Genomic DNA, 20,534 nt, shown 5'->3' with positions numbered 1-20,534 from the left:
AGTTTTTCCTTGCCCGTATGTGGGCTCTGTACCGAGGATGTTGTTGTGGCTTGTTCAGCCCTTTGAGACACTTGTGATTTAGGGCTATATAAATAAACATATTAAATCACCAAAAATGATTCCCGGGCGCGGCTACGCTGCTGCCCACTGCTCCCCTCACCTCCCAGGGGGTGATCAAGGGGATGGGTCAAATGCAGAGGACAAATTTCACCACACCTAGTGTGTGTGTGACAATCATTGGTACTTTAACTTTAACTTTAACTTAATATTGATTGATTGATTGATAACAAATTGGACCAAGCTATATTTCTAACAAAGACAAATCATTATTTCTTCTAGATTTTCCAGAACAAAAATTTTAAAAGAAATTCAAAAGACTTTGAAATAAGATTTAAATTTGATTCTACAGATTTTCTAGATTTGCCAGAATATTTTTTTTTTAATTTTAATCATAATAAGTTTGAAGAAATATTTCACAAATATTCTTCGTCGAAAAAACAGAAGCTAAAATGAAGAATTAAATTATAATGTATTTATTATTCTTTACAATAAAAAAAATAAATTTACTTGAACATTGATTTAAATTGTCAGGAAAGAAGAGAAATGAATTTAAAAGCTAAAAAGGTATATGTGTTTAAAAATCCTAAAATCATTTTTAAGGTTGTATTTTATCTCTAAAATTGTCTTTCTGAAAGTTATAAGAAGCAAAGTAAAACAATTAATGAATTTATTTAAACAAGTGAAGACCAAGTCTTTAAAATATTTTCTTGGATTTTCAAATTCTATTTGAGTTTTGTCTCTCTTAGAATTAAAAATGTCGGGCAAAGCGAGACCAGCTTGCTAGTGAATAAATAAAATTTAAAAAATAGAGACAGCTCACTGGTAAGTTCTGCTATTTGAGCTATTTTTAGAACAGGCCAGCGGGCTACTCATCTAGTCCTTACGGGCGACCTGGTGCCCGCGGGCACAGCGTTCGTGACCCCTGATATAAACCAACAATTACATCCAAATATAATGAAAACAAACAAAAAAACACAACAAGTGCAAAACTTCATAAAGTACAAACCAAACAAAACAAAAAAAAGTAATATACACCTCATGGGATGATACAAAACAAATACAAAACCAGAGTTAAAAAAATAAACTATAGCAAATAATGAATTATAGCATACAAATAAATAAAAACAACTTTAGCTCCAAATTAAAGCATTGCAGTCACTAATACAAAAGTATTATCAAGTAATTATGTAAATAATATTAACGATTGACTTCAGGACAACACAGTATTGTTTTTTTGTTTAGCATACTTTGCCTTTTTAGCGTCTATTCCCGCCCACGCGGGGCGTTCCGAAGGATCATCAAAACATACCGTAAAAAAACGGAGGCGTGGTTTGTTCCGGCACAGCCAATCAGGGCATTCTGTCTGCGGCGCGCAGCAAAACAGTTGAATTTCAAATTTAAAAAAAAAACAGCGTAGGCGGCGGCTTGAACACACTGAACAAGGTCCCAGTGCAGGTTAGCTTAAAAACAAAAAGACGAAGAAAATCCCGGCACAGTTTCACTTCTACAAAAGGTGTGTATACTTACTAAAATTCACATGGTAACTTTGCATGGAGCGAGTAACGAATTGTAGACGACGTTTTTTTTTTTGGTGCCTGCTACTTAAGCCCGGAACACCGGCGGACCATCATGTCCCGCCTGCCAGTCATGGCGACTAAGCGGGTTCTCGCAAGCGGCTCCGAGAACATTCCGGACTCTCAGCCTATTCAGGTAAAAAAAAAGACAAATTTGTTGACGTTTATTGCTGCGTTTAGTAGTCAAGTTTACTAATGACCCCACCCTCGCATGTTGTCACTGCAGAAAAAGTCCCGTATGGACCCACAGTCCGTTAGACCCAAAGTTGCTGCCACAGTGGTTGGCACCAAGCGGGCACCCGTTGCATCAACCAGGCCACCACTTGGTAAGTCAACTCATGAAACAATGTGGGGGATGCACTTAATGTGACACCTTCCGGTATGTTGTTTTTTTCCCTCTTACTTCTGATACCTCCGTTTTTCTTCCTATTCATGTCACAAACTTCTCCATCTCTCCTCCACCATCAGCTGCGTACACCCATAGATATAACCAGGGGCGTCACTAGCTTTTAAGGACAGGGGGGGGGGGCTTAGCCCCCAGGAGATGCACAGGATGCGAGCGAACGTAGCGCACGAGCACAAAACTTCACAAACAGCTAACAAAGACTTATAAATTAATCATTGTTATTATTATTATTATTTCAGTCGGTTTATTTTCAATCTGTGTTCAGTACAACAACAAACATGGGTTTGCACAGTGACATTTTGTTTACAGCATCAACAAGAAACAATGACTTGCATGATCCTTCAAGATACACTGAAACACAATGAAAGTCATGGCATTAGCCTCTATGTTATTCATTCACAACATAGAGGCTAATGCCACCACTTTAGCTCACAATACAATAATTGTTTGTTCCCAAATATTTTGAAGTTGCACAGATTACATTTTGGGCACATATGTGACTAAAATGGTTGTAAATTCAAGCCCTGGAAATATTACTTAATTACTTGAATTAAAGTAATACCTGGATCGGGATAATTTGGCTTGTATATAATATATTTATATATATATATTATGGCAAGCCGTTAAGGAAATTAAATATATATGGAAGTCTGAATAGAAATGAGAAACTTTTATTTATACTGTAAATACGAAAGACTGCTGATCTGAAAAAGAGACAAAGCTGTCAAAGAGCTGAGGGACCATCTTCAAAGTGCAATGCTAAAACAAATAATGCAAACAATAAAATGTAACTTCCAGGGCTTGAGATTAACATAGTCCTGTCGTCCCGGAGACGGTAAAAAAAAGCACGGGACGAAATTAAATGCTCCCCGGGACGATGGCTTTTAACCATTTTTTTTCTTTTTCTTTTTATGTATTTATTCATTTTACATTTTATATTAAATGTCTTGGTTTTTCCACCCTCTGAAAATCCTATGAAATGTTTAACAAGCCATCCTATAATAATACAACAGCTATTAATGTAACAATGCAATAAAACAAATATATTTAATTATGTTTTTTTCATTATTTTAACAATAGGCTAATGTATATTACTTTATATAGATTCTACAAGAAACACAAAACTTAAAAACTAAATTATTTACAATTGCAGACACAAGGTTCTTGTTCTGCAGTGCTGTGTGCTAATGTGCTTCGTACACCTGCAGGACCGCAAGCAAGGTCGCAGAGAAAATGCGGACTGGATTTTGAGTGATGTGGGCATTTTCTATATGAACAAGTCCAAGGACCGCCAGCAAGGTCGCAGAGAAAATGCGGACTGGATTTTGAGTGATGTGGGCATTTTCTATATGAACAAGTGGAATGGATTGGATACCGACGCACTAAAGGGGCTCTCTACCTTACGCTATGAAGTGAGGGGAAACTGAGTGAATAATGACAGGTTATATCATTATTTATTTAAACTCATATTCAGGCCACTTTATAATGAATATGTCGGCATGTATTTGTAAAAAAAATAAAATAAAATAAAAAATAGATTTTTTTATTTTTTTTTAACACCAAATTATTTAGGGGGGCTTAAGAACATTTTAGGGGGGCTTACCCATTTTAGGGGGTGTTGAGCCCCCCTAAAATAGGCCTAACAACACCAATAGATATAACTAAACTATAACTATATACACAAACCTACCTAGGTTCCATTCTAGAGGCTAATCTTTCCTGTGATAAAATGGCAACCAAGGTAATCAAAAAGGTCAACCAACGAACGGGATTTCTCTACAGCAGGGGTCATCAACGCGGTGCCCGCGGGCACCAGGTAGCCCGTAAGGACCAGATGAAGCCCGCTGGCCTGTTCTAAAAATAGCACAAATAGCAGCACTTACCAGTAAGCTGCCTCTATTTTTTAAATTGTATTTTTTTACTAGCAAGCTGGTCTCGCTTTGATCGACATTTTTAATTCTAAGAGAGACAAAACTCAAATAGAATTTGAAAATCCAATAAAATATTTTAAAGACTTGGTCTTCACTAACTGACAAAGAAACAGATAACAGATTTGGTGTCCAGTTCAAAGTGTGACATGATTTATTAAAAAATTTGAGAGTTGACTTTTGTATTTTACATTATTATTTGTACAAACATGGTGCAAAGTTGTAAAAATTGTAGTGGCTAGCTAGTTAAAATGGGATATTGTGATTTCACAAGACTGTCTTAGAAGTGATCATTTGAAAATGTTCAATTTGAAAAATGTGCACTTAGAGAAAATATAAAAATGAAGTGTTGCATATTGATATTTATCTGTTTCTATATATATTTATTGTGAGAAATCATTAAGATGATCAGTGTTTCCACAAAGATAAATATAATTAATTATTAATAATAACATAGAGTTAAAGGTAAATTGGGCAAATTGGCTATTTCTGGCAATTTATCTAAGTGTGTATCAAAATGGTAGCCCTTCGCATTAATCAGTACCCAAGAAGTAGCTCTTGGTTTCAAAAAGGTTGGTGACCCCTGCTCTACAGAATCTCCTCTCTGGTCAACAAAAGCACCATGAAGATTCTAGCGGGAACTCTCGTTCAACCCTTTTTTCGATTACGCATGCACCTCCTGGTACCCTAGCACCTCCAAATCCCTCAAATCTAGACTTCAAACATCCCAGAACAAGCTAGTCAGATTACTTCTAGACCTCCACCCCAGATCACACCTCACTCCTACCCACTTCTCCAAAGTGGGCTGGCTCAGGGTGGAGGACAGAGTAAAACAGCTTGCACTGAGCCTAGTCTATAAAATCCGCTACACCTCCCTGATACCGAAGTATATGTCAAACTACTTCCTTAACGTAAATGACCGCCATAACCACAACACCAGGGGGAGCTCCACTAACCACGTTAAACCCAGATTCCGATCTAACAAAGGTCTTAACTCATTCTCTTTTTATGCCACATCAATATGGAATGCGCTCCCAACAGGTGTAAAAAAAAGTAAACACCTCCAGGCAACTACAACCCTAAACTAACACCCTCCCTTCCACATAATACCTCTTCGGATTGTAAATAATCAAATGTAGACACTTTTTCTTATACTTTCTGATCTCTCTCTCTCTCTATGTCCACTACTTGTACATATCCTACCAAGTCAGTCCTACACTGTTTCAATGTCCATTTCTCTGATGATGCAATTGTTGATGCTGATTGTTGATGACTGAAGTGTTGATACCAACCAAACCTAACCCCCCTCAATATCCCACACCCCGGATTGTAAATAATGTAAATAATTCAATGTATATGATTATCTTGTGTGATGACTGTATTATGTTGTTAGTATATATTTGATAGTATATATCTGTATCATAAATCAATTTAAGTGGACCCCGACTTCAACAAGTTAAAAAACGCATTCGGGTGTTACCATTTAGTGGTCAATTGTACGGAATATGTACTGTACTGTGCAAGCTACTTATAAAAGTTTCAATCAATCAATCTACCTGTAGCAGACAAACGCTAGGTGACTTGCCAAATGTGGCGGCCATTTTCTACGTAGGTGTGTAAATTAAAAAAAATTAAAAAATCGATTTACATGAAACAATATTTTCAGGCAGGTTTTGTAAAGACATTTCCAGTGATATAGGTATCTTTTTCCTGTGACCAATATTTAAAAAAGACATGGATTTTTGAAACTGTTGAAAATGCATTAATTTCTGGTCCATCCATCCATTTTCTCTACCGCTTGTCCCTTTTTCGGGTGCAACTTCTTCAGTACAAAGTCAATGGGGCCCAAAATTTTAGGTGTGGCCTTTTTTTTGTTAAAAATTTCATAACTTTCCTAATAACCAAATAACCGCCCATGTCTTAATAGCCGCCCGGGGTCTGACCCCATTTTGTGAATTAACCGCCTCTTCCTAATAACCGCCTATGTCCAAATAGCTGCCCATGGGCTGTTATTTGCATAATTTAGATTAAAATGCTACTGGGGTTGCGTTTGCTGCAGTATTATTGTTTTGATGGTTTTATAGAGTACTTGGTACCATCATTTTATTTTTCCTGTATGCTGCTTTATTTAAAACTTGGAGTACTGTAGCCTTTATTTTATTTAAGTGACAGTATTATTGTTCTGTTTTGATGGTGGCTTTTATACTTGAGTACTTGGTACCATAATTTTATTTTTCCCGGTAGGCTGCTTTATTTAAAAAGTTGTTTTATTTTTAGTATTGGTATTCTATTTGACAATTGTTGCACTACTGCCATGTTGAGGCCTTGTTGATCTCTTGCCTTTTGATAGCCTACCTCATGTTGATCTCTTGTTTTTTTTTTTTTTGTATGTTTACAATAGCTTTTACATTTAAAGTTTTTTGTACGAAAAAAAAATACTGGACAGTAACCATTGTAACCAAATAATGGCCTGGTGCAGGCTGATGCAAAAATAAATAAAAGCCTTGTGCAAATAACCGCCTGTTTCTTTTAAACGCCTGTCTCCAAAATCGATTTTGTGAAATAAACGCCCGGGCTACTATTTGGTATTATACAGTATATGGTATCATTGGAAAGCTTGCTAGAAAAAACAGAAAAACACGTTTTCACAATTGGTGTATTTTCAAATAAAAATATGGTTAGAAGTGGCTGACAATTTGAGTAAACGGCAATTGGCAGGTCCCAACAAAATCAGTGTGCGAATCCATCCATTTTAAAAGATATTTGGCAGCCTCACAAATAATTGTATAACTTATATTCTAATAGGGATTCTACTGCTTGTCTCTTTTTCAGGGGCAACTTCTTCAATACAAAGTCAATGGGGCCCAAAATTTTAAGAGTGATCTTTTTTGTTAAAAATGTCATAACTTTCTTAATATTTACCACATTTTAAAAAGGGGTTGGTATCATTGGAAAGCTTGCTGGACAAAAACAGAAAAACAAATTTTCACGGTTAGTGTATTTTCAATTGATTAAATTCATAAAAATAGGGTTAGAAGTGGCGGACAATTTGAGTAAACATGGCTGGTTGGACGGCAATCAGCAGGTGCCAATAAAAATCAGTGTGCGAATCCATCAATTTTAAAAGATATTTGGCAGGATCACAAATAATTGTATAACTTATATTATAATAGGGATTCCAATTAGCATTTTACTCTCCATCCAATTTCTACCACTTGTCCCTTTTTCGGGGGCAACTTCTTCAATACAAAGTCAATGAGGCCCAAAATTTTAGGTGTGACCATTTTTGTTAAAAATGTCATAACTTTCTTAATATTTACCACATTTTAAAAAGGGGTTGTTATTATTGGAAAGCTTGCTGGACAAATACAGAAAAACAAGTTTTCACAGTTAGTGTATTTTCAATTGATTGAAGGGGTGGACAATTTGAGTAAACATGGCTGGTTGTACGGCAATCAGCAGGTCCCAAAAAAAATCAGTGTGCGAATCCATCAATTTTAAAATATATTTGGCAGGATCACATATAATTTTAAATAACTTATATTATAATAGGGATTCCAATGAACATTTTACTCTCCATCCATTTTCTACCGCTTGTCCCTTTTTCGGGGGCAACTTCCTCAATACATAGTCAATGGGGCCCAACATTTTAGGTGTGACCATTTTTGTTAAAAATGTCATAACTTTCTTAATATTTACCACATTTTAAAAAGGGGTTGGTATCATTGGAAAGCGTGCTGGACAAAAACAGAAAAACAAACTTTTCCGGTTAGTGTATTTTCAATTGATTAAATTCATGAAAATATGATTAGAAGTGGCGGACAATTTGAGTAAACATGGCTGGTTGGACGGCAATCGGCAGGTCCCAAAAAAATCAGTGTGCGAATCCATCAATTTTAAAAGATATTTGGCAGGATCACAAATAATTGTATAAATTATATTATAATAGGGATTCGAATGAGCATTTTACTCTCCATCCATTTTCTACCACTTGTCCCTTTTTCGGGGGCAACTTCTTCAATACAAAGTCAGCGAGGCCCAAAATTTTAGGTGTGACCATTTTTGTTAAAAATGTCATAACTTTCTTAATATTTACCACATTTTAAAAAGGGGTTGGTATCATTGGAAAGTTTGCTGGACAAAAACAGAAAAACAAGTTTTCACGGTTAGTGTATTTTCAATTGATTTAAATTCATAAAAATAGGGTTAGAAGTGGCAGACAATTTGAGTAAACATGGCTGGTTGGACGGCAATCGGCAGGTCCAAAAAAAATCAGTGTGCAAATCCATCAATTTAAAAGATATTAAGCAGGCTCACAAATAATTGTATAACTTATATTATAATTGGGATTCCAATGAGCATTTTACTCTCTGCAGAGTCTTAAACTCAAAGCCATTGAGAACAGACGCTGGCTTGACCACCACACATATTTAGTGAGCGGTACGTGATGTCATTTACAACCAACCAAGCAATTGATGCATGTGGTGATAAAAACGGCGTGAGCGCAGTTAAACTCTGAAAACAGCGTTCCGTCACTACTCAAGCGGGAAACGTGCTGAGTGACAACTGTGGAGATCCAGCCAGCGGTGAATAGACGCATACCTACATGATGTGCTTATTTCTCAACTGATTTTCATGCAGTTTACTTTGTCCATGTTAAATCCTGTGCTATTAATATACACTATTTGATGTAAAAAGGTATGCCTTAGGGATGTGCGATGCCAGTAATTAACTTTTCAATTCGATAGCAAATAAAATCCCGGCTGGTATCAGCAACACCAATCCGATAATATTAAGCAAATAAAATGGATGGGATGGAATACAGTGTTTCCCACACATTCATTTATTTGTGGCGGCCCGTCACGAAAGAATTACGTTCGCCACAAATAGATTTTTTTTTTTTTTAATTATTTTAATTTTTTTATTTTTGTCCTGTCCAGCTTCTCAGGCAAATCATATACAGGTAGTTGATGTAGATGCCCATATAGGTTGTTCAGATTTACTTTACAAAAGAGAAGTGTAGGATACTTCTCTTGTTGCCTTATTTGTATTTGACCACTACTGTTTTCTGTTTATTTGTTACTGACTGTGGCAGGACACCTCTGCCTCTGTTTCACTTTATGTTGCTGGTAAATAATATGGTAGTAGTAGTAGGCTAAAGTTAAATTATTTAGTATGTACTAATTAAAGGGGCAGAGCTTTAAGAGACATTTTAGCTTTTATTTTTTATAAGATATATTTTTTGTAAGAACCACATTTAATAAATATATTTCAGTGAATAACTTATTGTTCAAATCTGTATATAAATATGAACATAGTGTTGTAATTATATTGTAAAATGGATGGATGGACGTTTAAAACAAAACTGTTATTATTAATTAGTAAGTATATATTTTTTGAGCCTTTTTAGAGAAAATCATATCATTGTAGTAAATTATGCAAATTACTCGATGATGTCATGGTGACCACGCCCCCACCTCCACAGGTATCTTGGCAGTTTATGGGAAACACTGGAATACCTAATGTGTCTGGGAAATGTAATGTAGTGTTTCATGGAAAAATTATTTATTTCAAGATGGAATCATCGTTAAACGATTTAAAATCACAGAGAGAAACAAATGACGGCATTATTCTGCTCTGTTTGTAGTGTCTCCAATTAGCCTACAATAAAAGGATATATACATTCACTGTTTATACCAGATATTAGGGTTGTGAATCTTTGGCCATCACTCGATTCGATTCTTGAGGGTAACGAATCGATACTCGATTTAAAATCAATACTTTTTTATTAACATTGGGTGCCAGTTTTCTATTTAACTACATTCCTCCATAAAACAGAACAAACAGCTTTAATACATTTCCATATTACTTAAAAGAAAACTGGTTTTGTTTAAACCAGGGGGCAGCGTATCTCGGTTTGTAGAGAGGCCGTGCCAGCAACCTGACGGTTCCAGGTTCGATCCCCGCTTCTGCCATCCTAGTCACAGCTGGTGTGTCCTTGGGCAGGACACTTCACCCACTTGCTCCCAGTGACACCCACACTGGTTTAAAAATGTAACTCAGATAATGGGTTTCACTATGTGAAGCGCTTGTAGTCACTAGAGAAAAGCGCTATATAAATATAATTCACTTCACACAAAAAAAAAAAAACATTTTAAAGTCAAATACAAGTAAGGCAACAAGGAAAGTATGTAACACTTCTCTTTTCTAAAGTAAATCTGTACATCAGATATGATCATCTACATCAACAATATGATTTGCCTGAATGGTTGGACAGGACAGATTAAAAAAAAGAAAACATAAATTATTAAAAAAAATTTATTATTTTATTTTATTTATTTTTTTTGACACTCCTAAACAATGTTCCCTCTAATTTTTCATGTGTGTGAGCAAACGCAAAAACTCCCTGAGCATTCAGTTGAGCCCATGTGAGCGACATCAGACGTGCACACTGTGGCTACACCAGCAGCACACCTGTCCCAAACCTGACTAAATAACAACTTCAATCTCCATCCATTTTCTACCGCTTGTCCCTTTCGGGGTCGCTGGAGCCTATCCCAGCTGCATTCGGGCGGAAGGCGGGGTACACCCTGGACAAGTCCCCACCTCATCGCAGGGCCAACACAGATAGACAGACAACATTCTCTTATTATTATAATCAAATGACAGCAGTCATTTCCATTGCTAATATACTGTAAGTGTTTAGGCCCACTTACAATGACAATAACAAAAAATATTGTTTTTCATGAACTGTGTACTTGTATTGTTTGTCTGGGTGGAGGTCCTGCTTTGGAAATAATGTGTACCCCTTTCAGACATTGCATTTAGTTCCCATTAAAACATTCAGATGTTGCACAATGAGATGTAAGCAGGGGATCATGTGTACATTCCTGCAACTTCCTGTTTGTAAAAAATATATTTTTATTAGTATTTATTTAATATACTAACAGCATTTCATGATTAATATTTATAAATTAAGATTCCTAATAAATGACACTAGAATAAGCACACATTTGATTGGTAAATCATAGAGTAACGACCTGGAATGACACTTTATGTGTGGTGTTGGAGTAGTCCGACTTTTTGTGTGGCTGTAAACGCATCACTGGCTAAGCGCCATATGTGCATGTGTTGGCGCAAGTGAGAAAGAGCGAGCAGCTGCTGTTGATATAACAAAGTTGCTTTTGGTCTGGTTTGTACTGCAGAAAATGACCAGGGGCCGTATTTATCAAGCGTCTTAGAGTGCCATTTTACACTTAAGTCCTGAGAATTTGCGAAATTTAGTCCTACTCTCAAACTTAAGAATAAAAGCTATTTATCAACTTTCTTAAGTCTAAGAATCACTCCTACTCTCCACGATATTTAAGAGACCTTCAGAGGTGTCTTAAGTGGTTAGGAGTTGCCAGCAGGGGATGGCACTGAGGCGAGAGAGACGTGCGCGAACGTTCAGGGAGCGGAAGGATGTCCTGGCTTTGTTTGATGACGAGCAGCTGATCAAACGGTATCGTTTGGACAGAGCGGGTATTATTTTTGTCACAGATTTAATAATTTTCGGTTCCTTGTTGATTTCTGCATGTGGCTGCAGTGGGCTAATATATATAGAGCCACCCACACCAGTTTCAAATTAGTTGCCTAATTAATGAATTGGAAAGAAAATGTTATGAGAGTAGCGTATGTGTGAGGTGAATGACGTCAGTGAGTGTGTGGGCGAGAGAAGAGAGGGAGCGGTAGCGTGAGTGCGGGCGGGCGGGGACTAGTTTGTTTTGTATTATTTTGTAGTTTATTGTCGAAATATACACTCCCATTGTCCACTTAAATATTTCTAAGATATTTCTTTATTCTTCGACAAGGGATTCCCTTCCGTGATTGGTCATTTCTATGGACACAGAAATGACGTCACCTAAAATTCCGCTTACGGCACATAGTAATGTCGTAATTCAGCTCTGAGTGTGACACTTAAGATTCAGTCCTACACTTCGCTGAAAGTGTGAGTAAGACGCTTGATAACTAACTTTTAAGTGCAGCTTTCAGCGAATAATTTATTTACTCTTAAGTCAACTCTTAGCAGACTTCTTAGGAGTAATTCTAAGAAGCTTGATAAATACGGCCCCAGTTTTGCTAGATATAATTTTTTTTACTAATGTTTTGGTGATGTGTTTATGGCCGACAATAAAGAGTTTTGCTCAGTAAAGTGATGGATGGAATTTATGTCCTCAAAGCGTCTCGACAGACGTTACAGTATTTGAACAATGATGACGAAAACTGTTTTCTCTGTCGTGTCCGTGTGTCGAAAATTGTTACACGCTTATTTTTTTATTTGATTTTGTGCGCAGCATAGATTTGCCGTGCGCAGAGGACGCTTGAGCAGTGCGCAATTGCACAGGCGCGCAACTTAGAGGGAACGTTGCTCCTAACAGATATGGATGACGAATTGAAGACTTATTATATAAGTCAAGAAGAGCAGACAGGAGCTCACACATTCTCTTACTTTCTGTAATATCCATGTAATATCCATGAAGAAGTGATGTCAGCCAGCTTGAAAAATGTCTCCTACGCGAAGGAGCCCAGAACAGTTTTTATTTAAATGTTCACAATATTTCAGGGTTCCTCACGAGGAAACCTTACAATGTATTAAATCCACAAACTTCTATAAAAGTGAGTAAACAACAAGTTACTGTGATATTTTTTTTAAAACCAATTTTCACAGGAAATGTCCCATATTTTGAAATGCAAATGTCAAGGTTCCTCTTAGACCAGGGGTGGGCAATTAATTTTTACCGGGGGCCGCATGAGCTACCCGAGCACTGCTGGAGGGCCACATCGACAATATTTCAATTAAATTTTGCTCAATATTATTTTTGATATATACCGTAAGATAAATAATAATAGTAATAATAATAATAGTAATACTTCAACATAGTGTGTGTAACAGCATTCCATGACTAATATATATAAATTAACATTAATAATAAATGACAGTAAAATAAGCACACGTATGACTGAGGAGTCATAGTGTAACTTTGTGTGGTGTTTGAGTTGTCCGACTTTTTGTGTGGCCTTAAACGCACCAGTGGTTTAGTGCTATGCGTGTTGGTGACAGATGACAAGTTGGTTTTGGCCTGGTTTGTACGGCAGAAAATGACTAGTTTTTCGAGATGTAATTGTTTTACTCATGTTTTTGGTGTGGTTATGTCCGAATATAAACAGTTTTGTTCAATAAAGTGATCGATATAATTCCTGTCCTCGAAGCATCTCGATAGACGTTACAATAATTGAACGGTGTTCAATTGAACGGTGTTGACGAACATCGTTAGGGCCGCTTGTTGTCACTGTCACTCAAAGTTGCATTGCAAAATTCCATAAAATAAATATGTTTATTTTGTTTATAATTCAGATGGGATTTGATTTGGTGCGCGGCATATACTTGCTGCGCGCAGCGGACGCTTGAGCAGTGCGCAATTGCGCAGGCACGCACCTTAGGTGAGGGGACGTTGCTTTGCAGTTCATGTGTTGTTGAAAACACGGCATTCTTCATCAACTTTTCTCTTTTTGGCGTCTCGGGTGTAAACCGTGCATCACTTGTCGCTGTGCACCTTCACTCGCAGGTTACACACGGACACACGCCCATAAATAATACTTTTCAAAATAAAAGCAGCACAGTTGTATTGCGCGCAGGACATAGATGTTTTTTCAACTTTATTTTGTAATTGCAGTTGTTCACATTCACTCACAATCACGCACACGTCCACACGGAAGTAATACAAATAACGATTTTCAAAACAAAAGCAGCACCGTTGTATTGCACACTCGACATAGATACTTTTTAAAATTTATTTTGTAATTTATAATTGGCCTCACGCGGGCCGGACAGGGACGCACAAAGAGCCGGATGCGGCCCGCGGGCCGCAGAATGCCCAGGTCTGTCTTAGACACATGTAATAAAGGTGTTTGTGAAATGTGTTTTTTGCTGCTAAACTAATCGCAACATTTGTGCCACATAAAACATTAAGTCGCTACAAGTCCAACATTTGCTAAAATTAAAAAGAAAAAAAACGACTTAAAGCCTAGTCCAGTTGTTTACTGACGTATACTGTTCATGTCCAGTTAACTTTAACTGCAAATGAATATCGGCTCCAAATATCAGTTATCAGCCTCCTTGACTATTAATCTGTATCGACCCTGGAAAAACCATATCGATGTCTAATAAAATGTGCATGGAAGATGCAAGCTGTTAGAGTTGCGAGAACATGCATAATTTGCAGGAATTGGCGCAACGGCGAAATCCTGACGGATTAATATTGAAAGTACCCCTTGACACTTGGGTCCGACGCACTTTTTGAGAAGTACTACTTTAAGATGTCCAGCTTTTAATCCCGATTCTCTTCCCTCTGTCCCCTCTGCAGCTAAGCCAATGCGAGGTGGTGTCCATGTGGCTGCGACTGTGGCTGTGGGTCCTTCCAAGGGTAAGATTGTGGTCCAGTGGATGTCCTCCAGAACAGTTTCACCATTTCTTCTTATCTCCAACCCCCCCGCCTAGGCGTCCCCAGAGCGTCTGTGGCTTCAAGCGCAGCGAAGCGAGGGAACGTGAAACCAGGCGTCTCATCGACTGGCACAAAAGCAGGTAAGACGTGGCTGCCCGGTGGTCTGGTGTTCTTGCCATGTGTTGACGATGATGTCGTTCGCAAGGAGGCGGTGGTGGCGGCGGCGGCACCCGCAGACAGCCATGGGACCTAAAGGGCAAAGTCAGCGACATGGAGGTGAAACTCCACACCTTCCAGAGCAAGGTGAAATCTGCCAACGAGGAGAACGGAGAGCTGAGGATCTCCGTGGCTCAGTGTCACTTGAGAGCGACTGAAACGGAGAGAGAGCTTTCGCGGCAGAGGAGCCTGATCAGGTAAGTCTAGCGTCCCTTTCGGGCCACAACACACCGCTTTCCTGTGTCTTAAATGTCTGTTTGTTTTGTTTCCAGCGAGCAAGAGAGCAAGCTGCTGGCCCTCGCGGGTGTCCAGGCTGAGTTGGAACAGGTCTGCAGTGAAAAGAACACTCTGCAGATGGAGCTGACAAACCTGCAGAGCAAACAGAAGGTGATGGAGACGCTGCGGATCAGTCAGGAGACTGAGCTGCAGACTCTCAAGGTGACTACTGGACAGGATCATCCCGGTCCCCGTTAGGAGGGGGAAGTTCCGTTCATCAAATGTTGGACCTTTCCTCCCCTGCAGATGAAGCTCTCCGTGCAGGAGACCACTCTGGCCCGCCTGCAGGTGAGCCTCCGGGATGCAGAGGAGCAAGTCTGCTCTCTAAAGGACACGGTGTCCCAGCAGAAAGATCAACTCCACGCTGGGGAGATGGAGCGCAGGCGTCTTCATAACACGGTCCAGGAGCTTAAGGCAAGTTGCCAGCAGGGGGCCAGACTGCATTCACCTTGAAATAATTTAGCTGTGTCTCAAAGGGAATCCTTTCATCAGTACACTTCAAAAAGTATACAGTGGAACCTCGATTAACACAACTTAAAGGCCTACTGAAACCCACTACTACCGACCACGCAGTCTGATAGTTTATATATAAATGATGAAATCTTAACATTGCAACACATGCCAATACGGCCGGGTTAACTTATAAAATGCAATTTTAAATTTCCCGCGAAACTTCCGGTTGAAAACGTCTATGTATGATGACGTTTGCGCGTGACGTCAATGGTTGAAACGGAAGTATTGGGACACATTGTATCTCAATACAAACAGCTCTGTTTTCATCGCAAAATTCCACAGTATTCTGGACATCTGTGTTGGTGAATCTTTTGCAATTTGTTTAATGAACAATGAAGACTGCAAAGAAGAAAGCTGTAGGTGGGATCGGTGTATTAGCGGCTGGCTGCAGCAACACAACCAGGAGGACTTTGAGGATAGCAGACGCGCTATCCGACGCTAGCCGCCGACCGCATCGATGATCGGGTGAAGTCGTTCGTCGCGCCGTCGATCGCTGGAACGCAGGTGAGCACGGGTGTTGATGAGCAGATGAGGGCTGACGTAGGTGTAGCGCTAATGTTTTTATCTTAGCTCTGACGAGGTCCCGTAGCTAAATTAGCTTCAATGGCGTCGTTAGCAACAGCATTGCTGGGCTTCGACAGGCGGCACAGCGTTAACCGTGTAGTTTTTTTATTTTTTATTTTTTATTTTTTTTTTTTAATTTATTTATTTCAAACAACATTTAAAAAAAAACACAAGATACACTTACCATTAGTGCATCAACCCAAGAAAACCCTCCCTCCCCCATTCACACTCATCCACACTCATTTACACAAAAGGAGCTGTCTCTTTCTGTTATTAAAAAAACAACAACTTCTGGTTCCTACAGTATAGAACAATACAGTCTGCAAGGGATACAGTCATTCGAGCACACATGATTGTGTGTGGTGCTGGTCCACTAACATTTTCACTAATCACTATTTTTTATGTAATTGTTTTTAAATTTGTTTTACTTTCAAACAAAACAAACAAAGGACCTTAACTTCACCAGACCGGATTGTCAATAAAATCAGATTGTTCAAAAGGGTTCTTAAAACCAGGTCCAGTTCAGATTACGTCCAGATCGGGCTCAGCAACACACACCTTCACCCATGTACACCAAAAACCAGGGATCACAACAGGTTGCATACAATCCACAAACAAAAATACATTTTCAAATTAAGCACCCATGTACAGTCCACATCACATCCAAGTCGAAGTCAGCAACACATACCTTCATTTATGTACACTTAAAATAGGGAATACAACAACAGATTGCATATCATATATAAACAAAATTACATTTTCAAAATAAGCCTTTGAGGACTTCCCATCTTTTTTTATGTTTTTTGGCATCATTATCGTTTTCAACCATATAATTTTCTAAAGTTAAAAAATACTGAATAAATGTTTTAAAGAAAGAAATACTAAGTGAATATCTGTTTTTTGCCTTAAAAATAAACCTTTTACCGAGTACTATAATTAAATTGACTAAATCATGATTGTCAATGAACTCTCCTAAAATAACAGAAACCACATCAAGCTTCATATACAAACCAATCTTTAAACACATTTTTTCAACTTCCACCCAAAATGAAGACACAATATGACAATACCAAAACAAATGTAAGGTGGATTCAGGCTCCTGACAACAAAATCGGCAATCATCTGACTCTGTCATATTCCATATTTTTAACATTTTTCCCGTGGGTAGGAAGTTATAAATAGTTTTAATTTGAAAATAACGATTTTGCACATCGATAGTGGTTTTGTAGATTAATTTGAATATTGCATCCCACGGCAACGGGCAGTCAAAAAAGTCCTCCCATTTTCTATATGTGTTGTATGGGGCAGCCTTCAAAGATTTCTTTATTAAATAAAACTTATATATTTTTCTATTTATTTTAGTTCCTTTTTGCCAACTAGAATTTCTTATTAAGGGCTTACAAACTAATAATTTAGTAGTTCCATAATTAATTTGTTTCCATCTTTTCCCAATGACTCCAGTTAGTTGATTAAATGAAAAGCTTGAACAAGCATCACCATACATAGTTGTAAATTCATCATATTTCATAATTTTTCCATTCTCATTGATAATGTCATTGACAAAAATGATTCCTCTTTCAAACATATTTTTCCAAAAGAAAGGCTTTCCATCTATTACAATATTAGAGTTCATCCATATTATTTGCTGCAAAATATCATCTCTTTTTTCTGGTACATAAAATTGAAAACACCACCATGAGTGGATTGTTTCCTTTATGAACCCCGCCATGTTTCCCAGCAGACTCTCTACATAAGGAAAATGGGAGGGGATCACTTGTAAAAAAGGATACAATTTCTTTTGATACAATACATGTTTTCTGTCCAACAGGACACTTGTGTACCACTCAGTGTTTAAATACATCTTTGGAACAATTGATGCTTTTAAAGACAGACACATAGCTTCAAGGTTGAGAAGTTTCAAGCCCCCATATTCATATTCATTGTACAAAACCTTTCTTTTAATCCTTTCTGGTTTGCCGTCCCAGACAAAATCGAAGACCCTCCGCTCATAAATATTAAAAAAGTTTTGTGATGGAGCTGGTAATGACAAAAACAAATAAATAAATTGAGGAATAATTAACGAGTTGACAATAGATATTTTACCATACAAGGTTAAGGATTTCCCTTTCCATAATTGCATAATTTAATTTAATTTAACCGTGTAGTTACATGTCCAGTGTTTGGTTCGGTGTCTCCTAAAAGTAGTATTGTTGATCTTCTGTCTATCCTTCCAGTCAGGGGCTTATTTATTTTGTTTCTATCTGCATTTAAGCACGATGCTATCACGTTAGCTCCGTAGCTAAAGTGCTTCACCGATGTATTGTCGTGGAGATAAAAGTCACTGTGAATGTCCATTTCATGTTCTCGACTCTCATTTTCAAGAGGATATAGTATCCGAGGTGGTTTAAAATACAAATTCGTGATCCACAATAGAAAAAGGAGAAAGTGTGTAATCCAATGAGCCCTTTTACCTGAGTTACGGTCAGAGCAAAAAAAAGAAACGTCCTGCACTCTAGTCCTTCACTCTCACGTTCCTCATCCACAAATCTTTCATCCTCGCTCAAATTAATGGGGTAATCGTCGCTTTCTCGGTCTGAATCGCTCTCGCTGCTGATGTAAACAATGGGGAAATGTGAGGAGCCTTTGAACCTGTGACGTCACGCTACTTCCGGTAAAGGCAAGGCTTTTTTTATCAGCGACCAAAAGTTGCGAACTTTAACGTCGATGTTCTCTACTAAATCCTTTCAACAAAAATATGGCAATATCGCGAAATGATCAAGTATGACACATAGAATGGATCTGCTATCCCCGTTTAAATAAAAAAAATGTCATTTCAGTAGGCCTTTAATTAAGTTAAGTTAAAGTTAAAGTACCAATGATTGTCACACACACACTAGATGTGGTGAAATTTGTCCTCTGCATTTGACCCATCCCCTTGATCACCCCCTGGGAGGTGAGGGGAGCAGTGGGCAGCAGCGGTGCCGCGCCCGGGAATCATTTTTGGTGATTTAACCCCCAATTCCAACCCTTGATGCTGAGTGCCAAGCAGGGAGGTAATGGGTCCCATTTTTATAGTCTTTGGTATTGCTTCTTGAATAGGGCTCGTTAATTGAAAAGTTCATATAGTGAAGCAAATTACTCCATAAGAAACGATGTAAATATGAATAATGGCTTCCAGCCTTGACAAAAGTCCATATTTCAGTTAAGATTTGTACACATATATATAAGTCGCTCCGGAGTATAAGTCGCACCAGCCGAAAATGCATAATAAAGAAGGAAAAAAACACATAAGTCGCACTGGAGTATATGTCGTATTTTTGGGGGAAATTTATTTGATAAAAGCCAACACCAAGAATAGACATTTGAAAGGCAATTTAAAATAAATAAAGAATAGTGAACAACAGGCTGAATAAGTGTACGTTCTATGAGGCATAAATAACCAACTGAGAACGTGCCTGGTATGTTAACGTAACATATTATGGTAAGAGTCATTCAAATAACTATAACATATAGAACATGCTATACGTTTACCAAACAATCTGTCACTCTTAATCGCTAAATACCATGAAATCTTCTTCCTCTATGTCGCTTCTAAACAACTCTGCCAACTCCAAAGGTAGACAACGCGGTACGTCTAGTCTCTTACGTGAATGAGAAAAATAATATTATTCGATATTTTACGGTAATGTGATAATAATTTCACACATAAATCGCTCCAGAGTATAAATCGCACCCCCGGCCAAACTATGGAAAAAAAATTGTGATTTATAATCCGAAAAATACGGTACTCCTCGCAAATACCGTATTTTCCGCACCATAAGCCGCCCCGTGTTGTAAGCCGCACCTTCAATGAATGGCATATTTCAAAACTTTGTTTACCTATTAGCCGCATCTACGCTACGCTAAAGGAAATGTCAAAAAAACAGTCAGATAGGTCAGTCAAACTTTAATAATATATTACAAACCAGCGTTCTAACAACTCTGTTCACTCCCAAAATGTAATGTGCAAATGTGCAATCACAAAAATAGTAACACTCAAAATAGTGCAGAGCAATAGCAACATCAATAACTCAACGTTGCTCATACGTTAGTGTCACACAACACACAAAATAAACATTTAAAGCTCACTTTCTGAAGTTATTACTCATCCACAAATCCCTCGAATTATTCTTCTTCGGTGTGCTTCACTTGTTTTTTGACACCATCTGTGATGTGGACGCGCATGCAGTCATAGATCAACAGGAACGGAGCTGCGTGAAAAAAGTCACCCGGTGTCTTCGCTCATTTTTTCTTCATCCATCCATCCCTTCGAGTTAGCTTTTATGATGACGCCGGCTGGAAAGTTCTCTTTTGGCAAGGTCTTCCTTTTGAATATCACCGTGGGTGGAAGTTTCTGGCCGTTAGCATGGCAAGCTAGAACCACAGTGAAGGACGACTTCTCATTCCCCGTGGTGCGAATATTCACCGTACGTGTTCCCGTTGTATCCACAGTGCGGTTCACATGAATATCAAAAGA

At 38.1% G+C, this 20,534-nt stretch overlaps 1 protein-coding gene across 1 annotated transcript in view; it reads left to right on the top strand.

Moving 5' to 3' along the window:
* Nucleotides 1-1,443: 1,443 nt before the first annotated feature.
* kifc1 (kinesin family member C1) overlaps nt 1,444-20,534 on the top strand; it is a 25,027-nt gene continuing 5,936 nt past the window's right edge. Inside the window, exons 1-8 of the mRNA XM_062046297.1 lie at nt 1,444-1,573; nt 1,668-1,770; nt 1,861-1,960; nt 14,372-14,431; nt 14,506-14,589; nt 14,655-14,862; nt 14,938-15,103; nt 15,188-15,355. Coding sequence (XP_061902281.1) covers nt 1,690-1,770; nt 1,861-1,960; nt 14,372-14,431; nt 14,506-14,589; nt 14,655-14,862; nt 14,938-15,103; nt 15,188-15,355 — 867 coding nt within the window. The 5' untranslated portion in view covers nt 1,444-1,573; nt 1,668-1,689. The remainder of the gene's footprint in view (nt 1,574-1,667; nt 1,771-1,860; nt 1,961-14,371; nt 14,432-14,505; nt 14,590-14,654; nt 14,863-14,937; nt 15,104-15,187; nt 15,356-20,534) is intronic.

Source organism: Entelurus aequoreus, linkage group LG05 (genome assembly GCF_033978785.1).
Source record: "Entelurus aequoreus isolate RoL-2023_Sb linkage group LG05, RoL_Eaeq_v1.1, whole genome shotgun sequence".
Classification (NCBI taxonomy): Eukaryota; Metazoa; Chordata; class Actinopteri; order Syngnathiformes; family Syngnathidae; genus Entelurus; species Entelurus aequoreus.
This window is presented reverse-complemented; position numbering and strand designations above follow the sequence as displayed.